Raw genomic sequence first — 20,740 nt, 5'->3', positions numbered from 1 at the left:
GGGTTTTTGTGTTACGGTTATTGTGTATTGCGGTTGTGAGTTCGAATTCGTTGGTGGAAGCTGTTACGGCGAGGTGAATTGTTGGAGTTTTCGTTGGGTATGCAAGCCCAAACTTATGCGAACTGCAGTTGGAGGAAGTGGTCGTCGAGAAGGAGAGTTTAAAGAAATACTTCAACAGCTTCAAGAAGGAGGGTGCTTGCCTGAGGGTCACACCACCCGAAGACGAAGCGAAAGAAGCAGAGAAGCGTACTATAACATACAGAACGTGGCACGTGGCTTCGAAGAGAATAGAAGTGGCAGAGGTGGAGGAAATCGAGAGGTGTCTACAGGGAATTGAAGGAGAAACTACATTCTACAATAGAGGTAGAAAATACGCAACAGTAGTCGTTCATTTTGAAAACAAAGAGGAACGCCACGAAAATATTGAAAACTGAAAAATGGGTGTTACTACCTAACTATTGTGGAAAGAGAGCAGTGAGAATACGAATCAGCAAAATTCCACCGGAACTGAACATGGAAAGAATTGTAGCGGCAATAGTATTCAACTGCAAAGAGAGTGTCGACATACTGAAGGTAGAAAAGTCGAAAGAAGTAAAGTGGTGGGGTTATGCGGTGCAGGCTTTGGTTCACATAACCATGCCAGACCTGTATAACATCCCAGAGGAGTTGGTGTTCCCCGACGAGACACGTCTCAGAGTCGTGGTGGAGGGGAGACCCCCAGTGTGTTAGAAATGCAAAATTAGAGGCCACATGAAGGATATGTGTCCGCTAAGAGAAGTACAAGAGAAAACGATAACACTGGAGGCTTTGACAGAGGAGTTACAGAAGGCGAATGTGGAAGACGAAATCGTGACTACAGATAATGTGGGAAGTGGTGACGAGTTGGTGAAGGAGAAAGAAAAGGAAAGAACAGAAGAGAATGCGGGTAGAATCACCACCCAAAACAAAAAAAGAAAAAAGCTAGAAAGAAGTCTACCAACGAGATAGAGAATCGAACACACGAAGAGAAAGATACAGAAACGAAAGTGAGTGAAGTTTCAAATTGTCAGGTAACGGAAGAATGGGATAGAAGAGTAGAAGAACAGCTGAAAATATGTAAGGAAGGAGGAAAACCAAAAGGAAGAAATCTTGAAGCTATAATATTGTACAAGAAGGACAAGGAAATTGAGAAGAGGTTGGCAACCACCGCACAAACAATAACTCTGAGCACCTCTTCAAACTCCACCCATCTAACACCCGTGGACATATTTACAAAGTAAGAAAACAGCACAGCTCCCATGACTTCAGGAAACATTTTTTCACGCTGAGAGTTGCTGAAGCGTGGAACAAACTGCCGGCATCAGTTGTTAGTTGTTGGAGCACTGCATCCTTCAAAACTTCCATGCTTTCTGAGATTCACCAACACTACCCCTGATTTTCTCCCCTCCATACACACACAAGCATGTATCTGACTCATACACTGTTCACTTCCCAGACATTTGTACGTTACTGCATATGCTTTATATGCACTTTTGACAAGTTGTGGTGCACCTGAGCACTGTATACAATAATTTCATTATTATTATTATCAAATATGAAAAGTCTAATTAGAGTGAAGTTGAACCCGAGGATATTTGGTGACCAAGTGAAGGCGGCGATTGTAGAAATAGAGACAGTAAGGAAACTGAAAAATGTGTATACACCTGTATGCGTAATGAAATACATTCAGTATGACTGGTTGCCAGGTATAATAGAACAGGAGAAGTTACTCGAGTACATTACGGATGAGATGTGGAGGCACAATGGCCCAGTGGTTAGGGCAGTGGACTCGCGGTCATAGGATCGCGGTTTCGATTCCCAGACCGGGCGTTGTGGGTGTTTATTGAGCGAAAACACCTAAAGCTCCACGAGGCTCCGGCAGGGGATGGTGGTGATCCCTGCTGTACTCTTTCGCCACAACTTTCTCTCACTCTTACTTCCTGTTTCTGTTGTACCTGTATTTCAAAGGGCCGGCCTTGTCACTCTCTGTGTCCCGCTGAATATCCCCGAGAACTACATTAAGGGTACACGTGTCTGTGGAGTGCTCAGCCACTTACACGTTAATTTCACGAGCAGGCTGTTCCGTTGATTCGGATCAACTGGAACCCTCGTCGTCGTAACCGATGGAGTGCTTCCATTCCACAGATGAGAGCCCTGAATAACGCAATTGTAATTGTAAATGAAACTGCGAGCTTTGGGGGGCTCATAAGACATTCCATTTAATTCATTGTCATACCATCCTTTTTGATTTTTTTATTATATGTACCCCATGTCCTGTATTGTAATGTCCCCTCTTAATTCGGGCCATTGTGCCTATAATAAAGATTTATTACACACATGTGAGTGAGAACACTTTGAGATATTTTTGGTATCTAACATATGTCAGATACTGCGAGCGCTGCTTCTGATTGGTCAATCCATGGTGATGACCCGAGGTCACGGTGACAGCGCTGCTTCTGGTTGGTCAATCCATGGTGATGACCCGAGGTCACGGTGACAGCGCTGCTTCTGATTGGTCAATTCATGGTGATGACCCAAGGTCATGGTGACGGCACTACTTTTGTCATTCATAAGTTACAACTAAACGTGAAGAATTTAGTTATTGGGTTAATAAAATATGGTCGTTTATTCGTGTGTAATAAATAAAATACCAAACTCATTCCCTATGGATACCGTATTTATTACAACTCGTGGCTTGTAAACGTATCTAACGAGCGAAAGCGACTTAGATACGTTTACAAGCCATGAGTTGTAATAAATACGGTATCCATAGGGAATGAGTTTGGTATTCTCTATTTAAGCGACGCTTGCAGGGTTCGGCTACTCCACATTGATAAGAGGCAACCACCTCAAAACTAGTCTGTGGATGCCAGACCAGCAAGGGGAAGCTGCTGACCTCTCCTGTTCGAAGGAGCTAATCAACAGCAGCATTCGTCCTATTTTTCTGGACTGCCATGTTAGCTTGGCGATAACTTGTTTGTTGTTAACACAGTGTTTCGGCTGATATACCTCCAGCCTTCTTCAGGTGTCTTGGGGAAATTTTGAACCTGGGTTCTCATTCCTAAGGTATTTTTCAATGTTATTATTATTATTATTATTGTTAGTGCTTGGAATCGAACTCAGAATCTTGGGGTTAGTAGCCTGTGCTCTTAACCACTACGCCATATGCATGTGGGTAATTATTGAGTGAATTTTAGGGCTTATAAATCTAATATTCTCCTATCCTTCCTTAATACCGGTTCCCATATGCTGCTCATATCTGCACATAGTCTGCTTAGGAGGTTATTGTGTCCTAGAATATGTGCTGCTTCTTTTAGTTTTCGTATTTTCCAGTGGTGTTCTCTGTCTATCATTTTAACTTCATCCCACAGAGAGAGTTACAGGGACGTAAACACAGCAGCAGATGTCAAGCAATGCTGAGGGGACAAACAGACACACAAACATATGCACACATACATATACACATATATATATATATATATATACGATGGGCTTCTTCCAGTTTCCGTCTACCAAATCCACTCACAAGGCTTTGGTCAACTCAAGGCTATAGCAGAAGACACTTGCCCAAGATGCCACGCAGTGGGACTGAACCCGGGACCATGTGGTTGGTAAGCAAGCTACTTATCACACAGCCAAAACGTTGTTAACAACAAAGATGAGGACAAATATCTGTCGAATGTAAATAAGGCGTAGGAGTGGCTGTGTGGTAAGTAGCTTGCTTACCAACCACATGGTTCCGGGTTCAGTCCCACTGCGTGGCATCTTGGGCAAGTGTCTTCTACTATAGTCTCGGGCCGACAAAAGCCATGTGAGTGGATTTGGTAGATGGAAACTGAAAGAAGCCCATCGTATATATGTTTGTATGTCTGTGTTTGTCCCCCTAGCATTGCTTGACATCTGCTGCTGGTGTGTTTACGTCCCTGTAACTTAGCAATTTGGCAAAAGAGACCGATAGAATTAGTACTAGGCTTACAAAGAATAAACTCTGGGGTTGATTTGCTCGACTATAAAAGCGGTGCTCCAGCATGGCCGCAGTCAAATGACTGAAACAAGTAAAAGAGTAAAAGAGAATGTAAATAAATGTACATAACTCCTCATCTCTTAAATACAGAACTGCAGTGTTGGTGTGTTTATGTTTCTGTAACTTAGCAGTTTGGCAAAATAGATTGATAGAATAAGTGCGTGGCTTAAAAAATAAAGTACTGGGATCGATTAGTTTGACTAAAAATCTCTCTATATAAAAATGGCAGTTTGTCTGTGTGTGTTTCTGTGTGTCTGTTTGGTTGTACCCTCACCCTGACCACGGCTTTCAACCGATTCTGATGAAACTTGACACACACATAGCCCAATGTCATAATTCAAAACTAACGCAGCGAAAATTTTGAAAAGTTCCCCCAGTTCTGAAAAAAATCGATAAATTCGACATGGGGTCGAGAATCAGAAAAAAAAACCACAGACTGTCTAGGGGACGCAACTCGACCTTTTTAACTAAAAAAAAATTTACCATCATTTTTTTTCCATTTTTTGGCTATAACTCTCTAAAAATGCTTTATAGTTATTTCCCTTACAAACCCGAGCAACGCCGGGCGATACTGCTAGTTACTCAATAAAAATAGAGATGATCATATGGCGTAGTGGTTAAGAGCACAGGCTACTATTCCGAGTTCGATTCCAAGCAGAGACCTGAATAATAATAATAATAATAATAATAATAATAATAATAATAATAACTCAGTTTATTTGGTAGCCGAAAGATTACTGAATCTTTTAAGTAAATTAAAGGCGGTGCTCCAGCATGGCCGCAGTCAAATGACTGAAACAAGTAAAAGAGTAAAGAGTAAAGAGCATGACAAAAGAATAAACAACTTTCATCTGAACTTCCTTAGCTTACAGCTGTTTCTTATTTCTTTACTGCCCACAAGGGGCTAAACATAGAGGAGACAAACAAAGGGATAAAGTCGATTATATCGACCCCAGTGCGTAACTGGTACTTATTTAATAAGGCGGCGTGCTGGCAGAAACGTTAGCATGCCGGGTGAAATGCTTAGCTGTATTTCGTCTGTCGTTACGTTCTGAGTTCAAATTCCGCCGAGGTTGACTTTGCCTTTCATCCTTTCGGGGTCGATGTCTGTCCTTGTTTGTCTCCTCTGTGTTTAGCCCCTTGTGGGTAGTAAAGAAATAGGTATTTCGTCTGCCGTTACGTTCTGAGTTCAAATTCTGCTGAGGTCGACTTTGCCTTTCATCCTTTCGTGGTCGATAAATTAAGTACCAGTTACGCACTGGGGTCGATATAATCGACTTAATACCTATGTCTGTCCTCTCTGTGTTTAGCCCCTTGTGGGTAGTAAAGAAATATGGTACTTATTTAATCAACACCGGAAAGACGAAAGGCAAAGTTGACTTTGGTGGAATTTGAACTCAGAACGTAGCAGCAGACGAAATACTGCTAAGCATTTCGCCTGACATCCTAACATCTCTTATTTCTTTATTGCCCACAAGGGGCTAAACATAGAGGGGACAAACAAGGACAAGGAGATTAAGTCGATTAGATCGACCCCAGTGCGTAACTGGTACTTAATTTATCGACCCCGAAAGGATGAAATGCGAAGTCGACCTCGGTGGAATTTGAACTCAGAACGTAACGGCAGACGAAATGCCTATTTCTTTACTACCCACAAGGGGCTAAACATAGAGGGGACAAACAAGGACAGACATAGGTATTAAGTCGATAACATCGACCCCAGTGCGTAACTGGTACTTATTTAATCGACCCCGAAAGGATGAAAGGCAAAGTCGACCTCGGCAGAATTTGAACTCAGAACGTAACGGCAGACGAAATACCGCTAAGCATTTCTCCCGGCGTGCTAACGATTCTGCCAGCTTGCAGCTTACTGCTGTTCCTGCTACAAGATGCAGTGGACTCATTGTCAAGTGTACGAGTAACTGATAAGGCCAGAGGCTGAACCAGGTTCCATAGTCTATTTTTGGCTTGGTTTCTACAGCTGGATGCTTTTCCTAACACCAACCACTTTAGAGTGGACTGCAGGTTTTTTACATGGCACCATCACCAGTGCTTTTTATGTAACACCAGATTGGCTCCTATGCAGGTGGCACATAAAAAGCACCATTTGAGTGTGGCCATTGCCAGTACCACCTAACTGGCCCTTGTGCCGGTGGCACGTAAAAGCACCCACTACACTCTCAGAGTGGTTGGCATTAGGAAGGGCATCCAGCTGTAGAAACTCTGCCAGATAATATTGGAGCCTGGTGTAGCCATCTGGTTCACAGTCAAATCGTCCAACCCATGCTAGCATGGAAAGCGGACGTTAAACGATGATGATGATGATCACCAATGCTTTTTATGCGACACCAGCACAAGTGTTTTTCACATGGCAGCAACACCTACACCAATGTTTTTTAAGTGACACCTTGGTTTCAGGATCTCAATTCTGTTGTGATGGGAAGGTCTTCTCCAGTACAGTAATGCACCACATATCTCGGTCGTCTGTCATCTCCAGAAGGTTCAGCATTCACAATTCAGTAAAAGAGTTTATAACACATAAAGATAGACTAAAAAAATGAAATACACCCATTTTTATAATTAATTATATTCTTTTATTAAATTGTTCAATTTCTTTAATTGCTTCAAGGTAATATATATATAAAACACGTATAGTAAAAAAGACAGACAAGAACAATACATATACAAGAACTATATATACATGCACACACACACACAAACATGTATATATACATAGATATATATATACACAAACATATATATATATATACATATATATATACACAAACATATATATATATATATATATATATACATATATAATATATATATATACACACACAAACATATATATATATATATACACAAACATATATATATACATATATATATTTATATATATATATATATATTCATATATATATGTATATATATACATATATATATATATATATACACACATATATATATACATACATATATATATGTTTATATATATATATTATATTATTTTATATGTGATGGACTCTCCCGTTGTTAGATGACGTATGAAGGTTCGACAATTTCTTACCGAACAACCACACATATGATTTGTTTATAGTGATCAAATGTCTGTGTAGACACAAGCTCATTCCCGCCATCAGATCGATATTACCTGTACAGGTGCAAAACAGGTGCCACATGTCAGGTGTCGAAATGATCGCAGAGCAACGTGAAATGAAGTGCCTTGCTCAAGAACGCAACACCCGGTCCAGGAATCGAACCCACGTCAAATATATACACACACACACACACACTCACACGCATATGCACATGTACAGACGCAGTTTTACGTATATATTCCAAATATGTGCTAATATATGTATGTGCATATACACATTCAGGTGTGCGTGTGAATGTGTATGTGTGTGTGTCTGTGCCAGGTGTTTTTAGTCTCACTTCAGCAAAGAATCGCATCAGCCTTGGTTGTCTCCTTTCACATCACCCTTTGGTTCGACTCCAGTAGATCTTGTTGTTGACTTGGTGGGGGTGGTCATAATGGGAACAGCATATTTGATGGGATCTTTTCCTCTTGAACGGTACATGTCAACACAATTTCTAGTTAACTAAACACTTTTAAACTTCGTATACTGGTAGAATGTGTTTATAAAATATCCTTTTCTCTTGGCTTTATTGAGAAAATTCTATAGTTTGTAAGATATTTCGTCTTTAATTTCGAGCATTTCTGCAATTTCAACCAATCAATGACGTCTATTGAGGTGAAAACATTCCATGCTGTATGAATATGTCCCTCGTTTAAGAAACAGATTGGGTTTATTTACATTTGCGAAGAAAAGAAGATACTCTTCCCCTACCCCTAACCCTGACTAACCCTAAATCTAAAATAGATTGAAATGCAATAGATCAATACTAGGGTTATAATTATGGGTGACATTTTCCTTTGACACCGCTAGAAAAAAATCCCATTTTCCGTAGCGGTGTCGTATAAAATTGTCACCCATAATTATAACCCTAGTATCGATCTATTGCATTTCAATCTGTTTTAGGGTTAGGGTTAGGGGTGGGGGGAAGGGTATCTTTTTTCTTCGCAAATGTAAATAAACTCAATCTGTTTCTTAAATGAGGGACATATTCATATGGCACAGAATGATTTCACCTCAATAGACGTCATTGATTGGTCGAAATTTCTGAAATGCTCAAAATTAAAGATGAATTATGTTACAAAGTATAGAATTTTCTCAATAAAGCCAAGAAAAAAATGATGTTTTATAAACACATTCTACCAGTATATGAATTTTAAAACTTTTTAGTTACCTAGAAATTATGTTACAAATTGCCGTTCAAAAGGAAAAGATCCTATTTGATGTATAACATAGTGTGTGTGTATGTGTGTTATCTCCTCCTTTGCTAAGAGTGGGTCGCCTCAGCCTTCTTCGTGTTGATGGGCGTGATGGCCTGGTGTAGCTTGCTCACCGCTGTTTCCAGGGTCTGCTGTAACAGCCGGTCATCGCAGGACACCTTCTGCAAGAACACACAAACAGATGGACAGTAGAAAGAGAGAACAAGGGAGACAGAGACAGACAGAGAGGAGGAACAGAGTGAGGGAACAAATAAAAAAAGGGGGGGGTAAGTAGGTAGGTAGGGTTTGTGACATAAATTATGTAAATGATCATTAATGGGGTGATCATTAGAAAATTAAAAGATGACAGAAATAAGAAATGAATTGCTATCCGGTCTCTCGATATCTGCACCAGTTATAAATCTTAGACAAGACACACCACTCTACTTGTCTCCTCAGCCAACCTCTGCTACAAGCCTTAGACAAGACACATCACTCTACTTGATCACTTCAGCTGTAAACCTTAGACAAGACACACCACTCTACTTGTCAACTCTATCAATTTCAGCTACAAGCCTTAGACAAGACACACCACTCCACTTGTCACTACAGTCAACCTCAGCTATAAACCTCAGACAAGGCACACCACTCGTCACCTCAGCAGTAAACCTTAGATTTCATAAACATTACTTCTTTGCTCTTCCCATACACACACACATGCATGCACACACATCACTATACATATATACTCATACACATGCACACAGACATACACACAAATAACCACACACCTATATACATAAACACATACGCATTCACACATCAATATACATACATACACACACACACACACACACATATATATATACATACTCACACCTACATACACACAGAAATGCAAACACCTCTATACACACACACATGCATGCATGTACACACACATACTCACACGTGCACACCTATACACACACACAGCATTACACATACATATTCACACACATACACACAAATACCCACACACCTATATACATACATGCATACACACACACACCTGTATACATAAACATACATAAACAATTAGGCATGCACACATATATATATACACACACCTATATGCATACACACAAATGCACACACCTATATATACATACACACACCTATATATACATACACACACCTATATATACATACACACACACACATATGGATGGAAGCACTCCGTCGGTTACAACGATGAGGGTTCCGGTTGATCCGAATCAACGGAACAGCCTGCTCGTGAAATTAACGTGTAAGTGGCTGAGCACCCCACAGACACGTGCACCCTTAACGTAGTTCTCAGGGATATTCAGCGTGACACAGAGAGTGACAAGGCCGGCCCTTTGAAATACAGGTACAACAGAAACAGGAAGTAAGAGTGAGAGAAAGTTGTGGTGAAAGAGTACAGCAGGGATCACCACCATCCCCTGCCGGAGCCTCGTGGAGCTTTTAGGTGTTTTCGCTCAATAAACACTCACAACGCCTGGTCTGGGAATCGAAACCGCGATCCTATGACCGCGAGTCCGCTGCCCTAACCACTGGGCCATTGCGCCTCCACACACACACACACATATATACACACACACACACACACTTCTAGCAAATGGCAAGAAGGACAAAGGTGAGAGCAACATACCTGGGTGGCCAGTTCTATGTTGGCCGTTTTGCTGTCGACAGTGATGCTGAGTATACCATTCTGAGACTTGGAGGGGTCCTTGATGGATTCCACACCGAACATATCTATCAGCATCTTCTCCAGACATTCCTTAAAGTGTTCGTCACAAACTTCCAGGGCTGGTGGAACATCTATAGCAAAAAGAGAGAAAGAGAGTGTAACAGACAGGTAGATGTGATATATTTGCTTGCAAGGTAAGGTGGCAAGATGGCAGAAACGTTAGCATACCGAGCAAAGTGCTTAGCAGTATTTTGCCTGGCTTTATATTCTGAGTTCAAATTCTGGCATGGTTGACATTGCCTTTCAGCCTTTCGGGGCCGATAAATTAAGTACTAGTTGTGTACTAGGCTTGATCTAATCGACTGGCCCCCTCGCCCAAAATTTTGGGCCTTGTGCTTACAGTAGAGAGAAATATGATCAGATTTAAGGCGGCAAGCTGGCAGAAACGTTAGCGCACCAGGCGAAATACTTAGCGGTATTTCGTCTGCCGTTACGTTCTGAGTTCAAATTCCGCCGAGGTCGATTCTGCCTTTCATCCTTTCAGGGTCGGTTACATAAGTACCAGTTACGCACTGGTGGTGACCCCCCTTCGGTCAGACACTGACCATGGGTTTGCACCAAGAGAGTTACCCTCTGAGGCACAAGTCTGGGCAAGGTTGTTTCATGGAAGACCAGCAGTCGCCCATGCATACTGGCCTCCCTTCTCAACGCCACCAGTGTTATCCAAGGGAAAGGCAAAGGGGCCGATACAGCTTGGCACCCGTGACGTCGCAACTCATTTCTTCAGCTGAGCGAACTGGAGCAACGTGAAATAAAGTGTCTTGCTCAAGAACACAACACGCAGCCCAGTCTGGGATTCAAGCTCACAACCTCACAATCGTAAGCTCGACGCTCTAACCACTGAGCCATGCGCCTTCACTCAGTTACGCACTAGGGTTGATGTAATCAACTTAATCCGTTTGTCTGTCCTTGTTTGTCCCCTCTATGTTTAGCCCTTTGTGAGCAGTAAAGAAATAAGAAACGTTAGCACATAAGGGCAGTGAGCTCACAGAAACTTTAGCACGCTGGGCGAAATGCTTAGCAGTATTTTATTTGCCGTTACGTTTTGAGTTCAAATTCCGCCGAGGTCGACTTTGCCTTTCATCCTTTCGGGGGTCAGTAAATTAAGTACCAGTTACGCACTGGGGTCAATGTAATTGACTTAATCTGTTTGTCTGTCCCTTCTGTGTTTAGCCTCTTGTGGGTAATAAAGAAATAGGTATTTTGTCTGTCGCTACGTTCTGAGTTCAAATTCCGCCGAGGTCGACTTTGCCTTTCACCCTTTCGGGGGTCGGTAAATTAAGTACCAGTTACACACTGGGGTCGATATAATCGACTTAATCCCTTTGTCTGTCCTTGTTTGTCCCCTCTATGTTTAGCCCCTTTTGGCCAATAAAGAAACAAGAAACGTTAGCACACTGGGCATAATACTTAGTGGCATTTCATCTATGCGGGGCCAAAAAAAAAATAAGTACCAGTTTACTATTGGGGGTACTTATTCCATTGGTCCCTTTTGCCAAACTGTTAAGTTACAAGCGACTAGACACACCAATACCAGTCGTCAAGCAGTGGTGGAGGTACAAACACAGATACTGGGGGACACACAAGCATATATATAAAGTAGGCTTCTTACAGTTTCCATCTACCAAATCTACTCATAATGCTTTGGTCAGGCTGCAGCTATAGTACAAGACTTGCTGGACATGCTATGCAATGGGACTGAATGTGGAACCATGTGGTTGCGATACCTGTGCCGGTGGCATGGAAAATGGACCATCTCTATGAGGCCGATGCCAGCGCCGCCTTGACTGGCTTCCATGCTGGTGGCATGTAAAAATCACCAATCGATCGTGGCCGTTGCCAGCCTTTCCCGGCACCTGAAAAGCACCATCCGTACGTGGTCGATGTCAGCGCCACCTTCACTGGCTTCTGTGCTGGTAGTACGTAAAAAGCACCAACCGATCGTGGCTGTTGCCAGCCTCCCCTGGCTTCTGTGCTGGTGGCACATAAAAAGCACCAACCGATCGTGGGCGTTACCAGCCTCTCCTGGCACCTGTGCCAGTGGCACGTAAAAAGCACCATCCGTGCTGGTGGCACGTTAAAAGCACCAACCCATCATGGCCATTGCCAGCCTCCCCTGGCACCTGTTCCGGTGGCACGTAAAAAGCACCCAGCTGTAGAAACACAGCCAGATCAGATTGGAACCTGGTACAGCCTCCTGGTTCCCAGACCCCGGTTGAACCATCCAACCCATGCCAGCATGGAAAACGGACGTTAGACGATGATGATGATGATGATGATGATGGTGATCCCATTTCTTTTCACCATATTCAGCACAGGCCCCGATTCCCATCACGCTGAATCCAATAACCAAAACCAGTGAAGGACAGTACTTAGAAAACCTTGATAGTCACAGCCAAGGCATTGAGCCCCCAACACTCAATTAGCCCCCAACACTCAATTAGCCCCCAACACTCAATTAGCCCCCAGCACTCAATTAGCCCCCAACACTCAATTAGCCCCCAGCACTCAATTAGCCTCCAACACTCAATTAGCCTCCAACACTCAATTAGCCCCAACACTCAGTTAGCCCCCAACGCTCAGTTAGCCCCAACACTCAGTTAGCCCCCAACACTCAATTAGCCCCCAACACTCAATTAGCCCCCAGCACTCAATTAGCCCCCAACACTCAATTAGCCCCTAACACTCAATCGATCTTGTCAGATTGCCATCAGCACAAATCATCATCGTTTAACGTCCGTTTTCCGTGCTAGCACGGGTTGGACGGTTCGACCGGGGTCTGGGAAGCCAGGGGCTGCACCAGGCTCCAGTCTGATCTGGCAGAGTTTCTACGGCTAGATGCCCTTCCTAACGCCAACCACTCCGGATGAAAGAAATAAAAAGGAAAATGAGAATCAACTCACTCTTGTGTGGCATTGGGTCGGATTCCGCTCTCAGGATGACCGTCACCACAGCATCGGCATACATGTCTGTGACAGGGTTACTGTTCCACTGGAGCACGAGGAGAAGAAGAGGTGGGGGAGAGAAAGAAAAGGAAATATAGAGGTTAGGTGATGATAATAGTGATGACAATTGTGATGATGATGGTGATGATGGTGACAAATGGTGGTGATGATGATGAAGATGATGATAGTGATGACGATGATGACAACGATGATGGTGATGAAGATGATGATAGTGATGACGATGATGACAACAATGATGGTGATGGTGATGAAGATAGTGATGACGATGATGATTATGATGATGACAACGATGATGGTGATGAAGATGATGATAGTGATGATGATTATGATGATGACAACGATGATGGTGATGAAGATGATGATAGTGATGACGATGATGATTATGATGATGACAACGATGATGGTGATGAAGATTATGATTATGACAACGATGATGGTGATGGTGACAAATGATGGTGGTGATGTTGGTGATTGTGATTATGATGATGATGGTGGTGGCGGTGATGACGATGATAGTGATGATGATGGTGGTGGTGGTGATGATTGTAATGAAGATGATGGTAACCATAATGATGATGATGATGATGATGATAGTGAGATGACGACGATGATATCGTTTAGCATAAAATCAACCTTGACCCAGCAGACCTATGATCAAAGACATTCCAGTTGTGGCCAGCCCATCACTTAGTCAGACACAGTACATCTGGGACTTAGCGGTATTTCGTCTGCCGTTACGTTCTGAGTTCAAATTCCGCCGAGGTCAATTTTGCCTTTCATCCTTTCAGGGTCGGTTAAATAAGTACCAGTTACGCACTGGTGGTGACCCCCTTCGGTCAGACACTGACCATGGGTTTGCACCTAGAGAGTTACCTTCTGATGCACAAGTCTGGGCAAGGTTGTTTTATGGAAGCGGTTCGGCAAAAGAGACCGATAGAATAAGTACTGGGCTTACAAAAGAATAAGTCCCGGGGTCGATTTGCTCGACTAAAGGCGGTGCTCCAGCATGGCCGCAGTCAAAATGACTGAAACAAGTAAAAGAGAGTAGAGAGTAAGACCCTCCCTGCATAAAACCACATAGCCAGATCAGGCTTGACCTAGGGTTAAACAACAATGCTATTAGCAAACGGAAGCTGAAATGTACAAGACCCCTGGCCCCGCCACACACACATACAGAGGAACTTACCTCCACCAAAACCCTTGATGATTCCACATGTAGCGTTATACAGCCAAACACCTTTAGAACGTTCTTCTCTGGGATCTCCTCCAAGTTCTGGGCCAGTTGGCTGAGGTAGTAGCGCAGGAGGGGCAGCGTACCTGTGTAGTAGATGCTGAGCCTTTGGAGGACGGTGCTCATGGCGAGGTCTGTGTAGTCTGTGGAGAGAATGGGAGAGAGAGAGGATGAGAGAGAGAAAGAGAGAGAGAGAGAGAAAGAAAGAGAGAGAGAAGGAAAGAGAATGAGAGAGAAAGAGAAAGAAAAAGAGAGAGAGAGAATAAGAGAAAGAGAAAGAGAGAGAATGAGGGAGGAGAGAATGAAGAGAGAGAGAAAGGAGAGAATGAGAGAGAGAGAGAGAGAGAAAGGAGAGAATGAGAGAGAAAAAGAGAGAGACAGAGAGGGAGAGAGAAAGAAAGAGAATGAGGGAGAAAGAAAGAATGAGAGAGAAAAAGAGAGAGAAAGAAAGAGGGAGAAAGAACGAGAGAGGGGGAGAGAAAGAGAGAGAATGAAAGAGAATGACAGAGACAGAGAGAGAAAGAGAGAGAATGAGAGAGAAAAAGGTGTAGAACAAAATAGCAAACACACTCACACACCTGTGCAGGTGCCACATAAAAAGCACCTGTGTTAGTGCCATGGCAAGATCTGTGTAGTCGGTAGAGAGGGAGAGAGAGAGAGAGAGAGAGAGAGAAAGGTGTAGACAGACACACACCTGTGCCAATGCCACGTAAGAAGCACCTGTGCAGGTGCCACATAAAAGGCACGTGGGTCGGTGCCACGTTAAAAGCACTCTCTCTTTACTCTTTTACTTGTTTCAGTCATTTGACTGCGGCCATGCTGGAGCACCGCCTTTAATCGAGCAAATTGACCCCAGGACTTATTCTTTGTAAACCCAGTACTTATTCTATTGGTCTCTTTTGCCGAACCGCTAAGTGACGGGGACGTAAACACACCAGCATCAGTTGTCAAGCAATGCTAGGGGGACAAACACAGACACACACACACATACACACATATATATATATATATATATACGACAGGCTTCTTTCAGTTTCCGTCTACCAAATCCACTCACAAGGCATTGGTCGGCCCGGGGCTATAGCAGAAGACACTTGCCCAAGATGCCACGCAGTGGGACTGAACCCGGAACCATGCAGTTGGTTAGCAAGCTACTTACCACACAGCCACTCCTGCGCCTATATATATATCATCATCATCATCATCGTTTAACGTCCTCTTCCCATGCTAGCATGGGTTGGACGGTCTGACCAGGGATCTGGGAAGCCAGAAGGCTGCACCAGGCTCTTGTCTGATCTGGCAGTGTTTCTACAGCTGGATGCCCTTCTTAACGCCAACCACTCCGTGAGTGTAGTGGGTGCTTTTTATGTGCCACCTGCACAGGTGCCAGGTGAGGCTGGCAACGGCCACGATCGGATTGGTGCATTTTACGTGCCACTGGCACGGAAGCCAGTCAAGGTGGCGCTGGCATCGCCCATGATTCGGATAGTATATATATATATATATATATAATTTATTTAAAAGCAGCAGAAATATAACAAAACCTTTTACTCAGAGTTTCACGTTCCCGTGATACTCTGAGTAAAGCACATTACTCTACCTCTGGTATTTGAGTACTCCTTTTTCCACCTTGTTTCAGATTTATGTGCTTACTCAAGTATATATATGTATATATAGGTATATATCAGTCGCCATGATAGATTGGTAGCCACTACACACATTTTTTTTTCTCTCCTTGTTCCTTTCTGCAGAAGAGCATAGGCTCGAAACGTAAAAGACTTTTTCAATTCCTGAACGTTAAACTAATACATGTGTTTGTTTTCTACACCGTCTTTTGTTTTTTTCGTAAATTCTCCCCCTATATATACATACACACACACACACACACACACACACACACGCATATAAATATATATATATAAATATACATATATAAATATATATATACATATAAAAATATATATATATACATATAAATATACATATATATATATATATATATATATAGGCGCAGGAGTGGCTGTGTGGTAAGTAGTTTGCTAACCAACCACATGGTTCCGGGTTCAGTCCCACTGCGTGGCATCTTGGGCAAGTGTCTTCTGCTATAGCCCCGGGCCGACCAATGCCTTGTGAGTGGATTTGGTAGACGGAAACTGAAAGAAGCCTGTCGTATATATGTGTGTATGTGTTTCTCCCCTTAGCATTGCTTGACAACCGATGCTGGTGTGTTTACGTCCCCGTCACTTAGCGGTTCGGCAAAAGAGACCGATAGAATAAGTACTAGGCTTACAAAGAATAAGTCCCGGGGTCGATTTGCTCGACTAAAGGCAGTGCTCTAGCATGGCCGCAGTCAAATGACTGAAACAAGTAAAAGAGTAAAGAGAATATATATATATATATATATATATATATACATACATATAAATATATATACATACATACACACACATATATAAATACATACACACATGATGAAGGGGTGGGGTGAGTGTACGTATGTCTTCTACTCACTTGGTAAGTCCACTGGAGACATTATGTGGTAGTTGAAGTTCCGTTTCACAAGAATTCCTGCAATTTTGTGGTTCTGTTCCGGTTTCTCTGATGCCAACACACCGACGACCTGTGAGAGTTCGAGAGGAGATGCATGCACACCACCATGCATCATAGGGAGAAAAAGAAAAATAGAAAAAAAAACAATGGTAAAATGTATATCAACAAACAAAAAAAGCAGAAAAATGTTTTTAGAGTTATAGGTGCAGGTATACTCTTTTACTTGTTTCAGTCATTTGACTGCGGCCATGCTGGAGCAACGACTTTTCAATCGAGCAACTCGACCCTCGGACTTATTCTTTTGTAAGCCCAGTACTTATTCTATCGGTCTCTTTTGCCAAATCGCTAAGTGACGGAGACATAAACACACCAGCATCAGTCGTCAAGCAATGCTAGGGGACAAACACAGACACGCATATATATATATATATATATACATATATACAACTCACAAGGCATTGGTCAGCCTGGGGCTATAGCAGAAGACACTTGCCCAAGATGCCACGCAGTGGGACTGAACCCGCAACCATGTGGTTGGTTAGCAAGCTACTTACACAGCCACTCCTGCGCCTATATATATATATATATATATATATATATAAAATATTATTCGAGACAAAACCACTATTTTGCAAAACAAACAAGGAAAGACTTAATTAATACATAAAATTTTAATAAATAGTCAAAAAAACCGCCACTACAATCGTTTCTTGTCTTGATCGACAATCTTCAGGTGGACTTCCAATCTAAAAAATCAATATTTTAAAATATAAAAATAATAATTTTTAAATAATTAAAGTATGAATGAAAAAATATAAGTATATAATCCATATATAACCTATCTATAATCCATATATAAACAATATATAAACAATATATAAACTAAAAAAACCTATCAACAATTAAATATAAAATATAAATATAAAATATAAAATATAAAATATAAAACATAAAACAAAACAAAAAAAATAATAATAATATAATAATAAACTATATATACACCCATACGCATATACCTAATTATATATAACCATATCTAACTACATACACTAAATCACACACCTATATATATATATCCCTATACATACACATAAAAATGTCTAGGCAACTATAAATAAATAAAATAGCTAAATACTTCAACACAATACTTATTCATACTCCCACACACACACACATACAACCCACATTCACGCTCTAGAAAACGGACATCACTCAAAACTATGAACGGAGAAATGGAATAAATGGAATTAAAAATTATATTCACTTGGTAAAACGAACACTACTTAAAAATTATGAATGAAACAATGCAATAAAACAACAGACATCGCAAATAGACACAAATTACTACAAATTCCTTATCAAACCTACCATGATAACCAAAACTCATAAAAACATATAATGATAAAATCTCCCTTTACTAAACTCTATAACAAACCTATATAGCAATCCCCTAAGCTAAACATTCACACACAAATACACACACGTAAACCACACACCCACGACATATACAAATACCCACACCACTTACACATACCAATACATACATATAAACCTCAACATATACTCCAAAAACCCACTCAACCCCACACAGACAAATAAACACAAAAATTATGAATAGATTCTTTCATAAAACTACCATGATAAGCTAAAACTCACAAAACAGAAATGATAAAACCTCCCTTTACTAAACACTAAAACATACTTATATAGCAATTCCTTTAACCTATACATTCACACACAAAACCACCCGTAAACCACACACCCATAACAAATACAAACTCCCACCCCACTCACACACACCCAGAAGTACATATAAGCCTCAACATATACACCAAACAAAATTACTTTACCAAGGAACTTAACATATATATAAAAAGTATAACCACTCTGGAAACGAACATCTCTAAATTAATGAATGGAGAAATGGAATAAATGGAATTAAAAATAAAATTCACGTGGCAAAACGAACACCACTCAAAAATTATGAATGAAACAATATAATAAAACAACCAACATCGAAAATAGACAAATTACTACGAATTCCCTAAAAAAAACCATGATAAACCAAAACTCTTAAAAAACATATAACGATAAAATCTCCCTTTGCTAAACTCTATAACAAACCTATATAGCAATCCCCCTAACCTAAACATTCACACACAAACACACACGTAAACCACAGACCCACGACTTATACACATACCTAAACTAACTTATAAACCTCCATATACACCAAAACCCACTCCCTCCCACACAGACAAATTAACTCATACATCCCAAAACCTAAATAACAAACCCATATACACATTCACACACAAACACACACACACACAAAACACACACACACAACAGATACATATACTCCCTCACATATACGCATATACATACTCACTAAACTCAATATATACAACAATATTTACACACCCACACTCATACAGATAAATAAATTATACAACTAAAAACTCGCACACAATCTCATATACATAAACACTCATATGAAAACAACATTAAATACATCGTAATAACCAGAATATCAAAAATAACAATATGACATAAAGGTAAATAAAATACATACTTACAATTCAGTGTCAAATTATGAAGTGAAATTAAATTCTTAGCCGTTAAAAAATCAAACCAAAATTACGTTACCATAGAAATAACTTATGTAAAAAAAGACTAACAAACAACTTGCAGTAACCCAAACCCATTCTCTATGCCTACCTCACTACTACACTATTCCATTCACAATTCCAAACAACGCTAGTCCACCTCCCGGTTATTCACGTGGCAAAACGAACACCACTCAAAAATTATGAATGAAACAATGTAATAAAACAACCAACATCGAAAATAGACAAATTACCACGAATTCCCTAAAAAAACCATGATAAACCAAAACTCCTAAAAACATATAACGATAAATCTCCCTTTGCTAAACTCTATAACAAACCTATATAGCAATCTCCCTAACCTAAACATTCACACACAAATACACACTCGTAAACCACAGACCCACGACTTATACACATACCTATACTAACTTATAAACCTCAATATACACCAAAACCCACTCCCTCCCACACAGACAAATTAACACATACATCCCAAAACCTAAATAACAAACCCATATACACATTCACACACAAACACACACACACGCAAAACACACACACACAACAGATACATATACACCCTCACATATACGCATATACATACTCACTAAACTCGATATATACAACAATATTTACACACTCACACTCATACAGATAAATAAATTAAACAACTAAAAACTCGCACACAATCTCATATACATAAACACACCTATGAAAACAACATTAAATACATCGTAATTAACCAGAATATCAAAAATAACAATATGACATAAGGATAAATAAAATACATACTTACAATTCAGTGTCAAATTATGAAGTGAAATTAAATTCTTAGCCGTTAAAAAAATCAAAACAAAATTACGTTACCATAGAAATAACTTATGTAAAAAAAGAATACGCGCCATGGAAAGTAAACGTCATTTAAATTATGAATGGAGAAATAGGAAAATGGAACTAAAAACTATATCCACGTGGCAAACCAACACTACTTAAAAAAATTTATTATGAATGGATTCTTTAAAAAACTACCATGAAAAATCATTATATACATCTATGAACTTTAGCTCACCTTAGCATCTCTAACAAACAACTTGCAGTAACCCAAACCCATTCTCTATGCCTACCTCACTACTACACTATTCCATTCACAATTCCAAGCAACGCTAGTCCACCACCCGGTTATTCACGTGGCAAAACGAACACCACTCAAAAATTATGAATGAAACAAT

The 20,740-nt window shown here is 40.8% G+C and overlaps 1 protein-coding gene across 4 annotated transcripts in view; it reads right to left on the bottom strand.

Moving 5' to 3' along the window:
• Positions 1–7,053: 7,053 nt before the first annotated feature.
• LOC115225313 (cleavage and polyadenylation specificity factor subunit 3) overlaps positions 7,054–20,740 on the bottom strand; it is a 48,400-nt gene continuing 34,713 nt past the window's right edge. Inside the window, exons 13-18 of one of the 4 annotated variants that reach the window (XM_036513976.1) lie at positions 16,861–16,969; positions 14,305–14,492; positions 13,056–13,143; positions 10,054–10,223; positions 8,403–8,563; positions 7,054–7,594 (exon numbers count right to left, since the gene is read on the bottom strand). In XM_036513976.1, the coding sequence (XP_036369869.1) occupies positions 8,450–8,563; positions 10,054–10,223; positions 13,056–13,143; positions 14,305–14,492; positions 16,861–16,969 (669 nt within the window). In that variant the 3' untranslated portion in view covers positions 7,054–7,594; positions 8,403–8,449. Of the gene's footprint in view, positions 7,595–8,110; positions 8,564–10,053; positions 10,224–12,816; positions 12,874–13,017; positions 13,144–14,304; positions 14,493–14,969; positions 14,986–16,860; positions 16,970–20,740 lie in introns of those variants that run through there. The other 3 variants (XM_036513977.1, XM_029796260.2, XM_036513978.1) reach the window with 3 other exon arrangements.

This window comes from Octopus sinensis, linkage group LG27 (assembly GCF_006345805.1).
Source record: "Octopus sinensis linkage group LG27, ASM634580v1, whole genome shotgun sequence".
In the NCBI taxonomy this organism is placed as follows: domain Eukaryota; kingdom Metazoa; phylum Mollusca; class Cephalopoda; order Octopoda; family Octopodidae; genus Octopus; species Octopus sinensis.
Note: the sequence above shows the minus strand (reverse complement) of the source record. Positions and strands in the feature narration are given on the sequence as shown.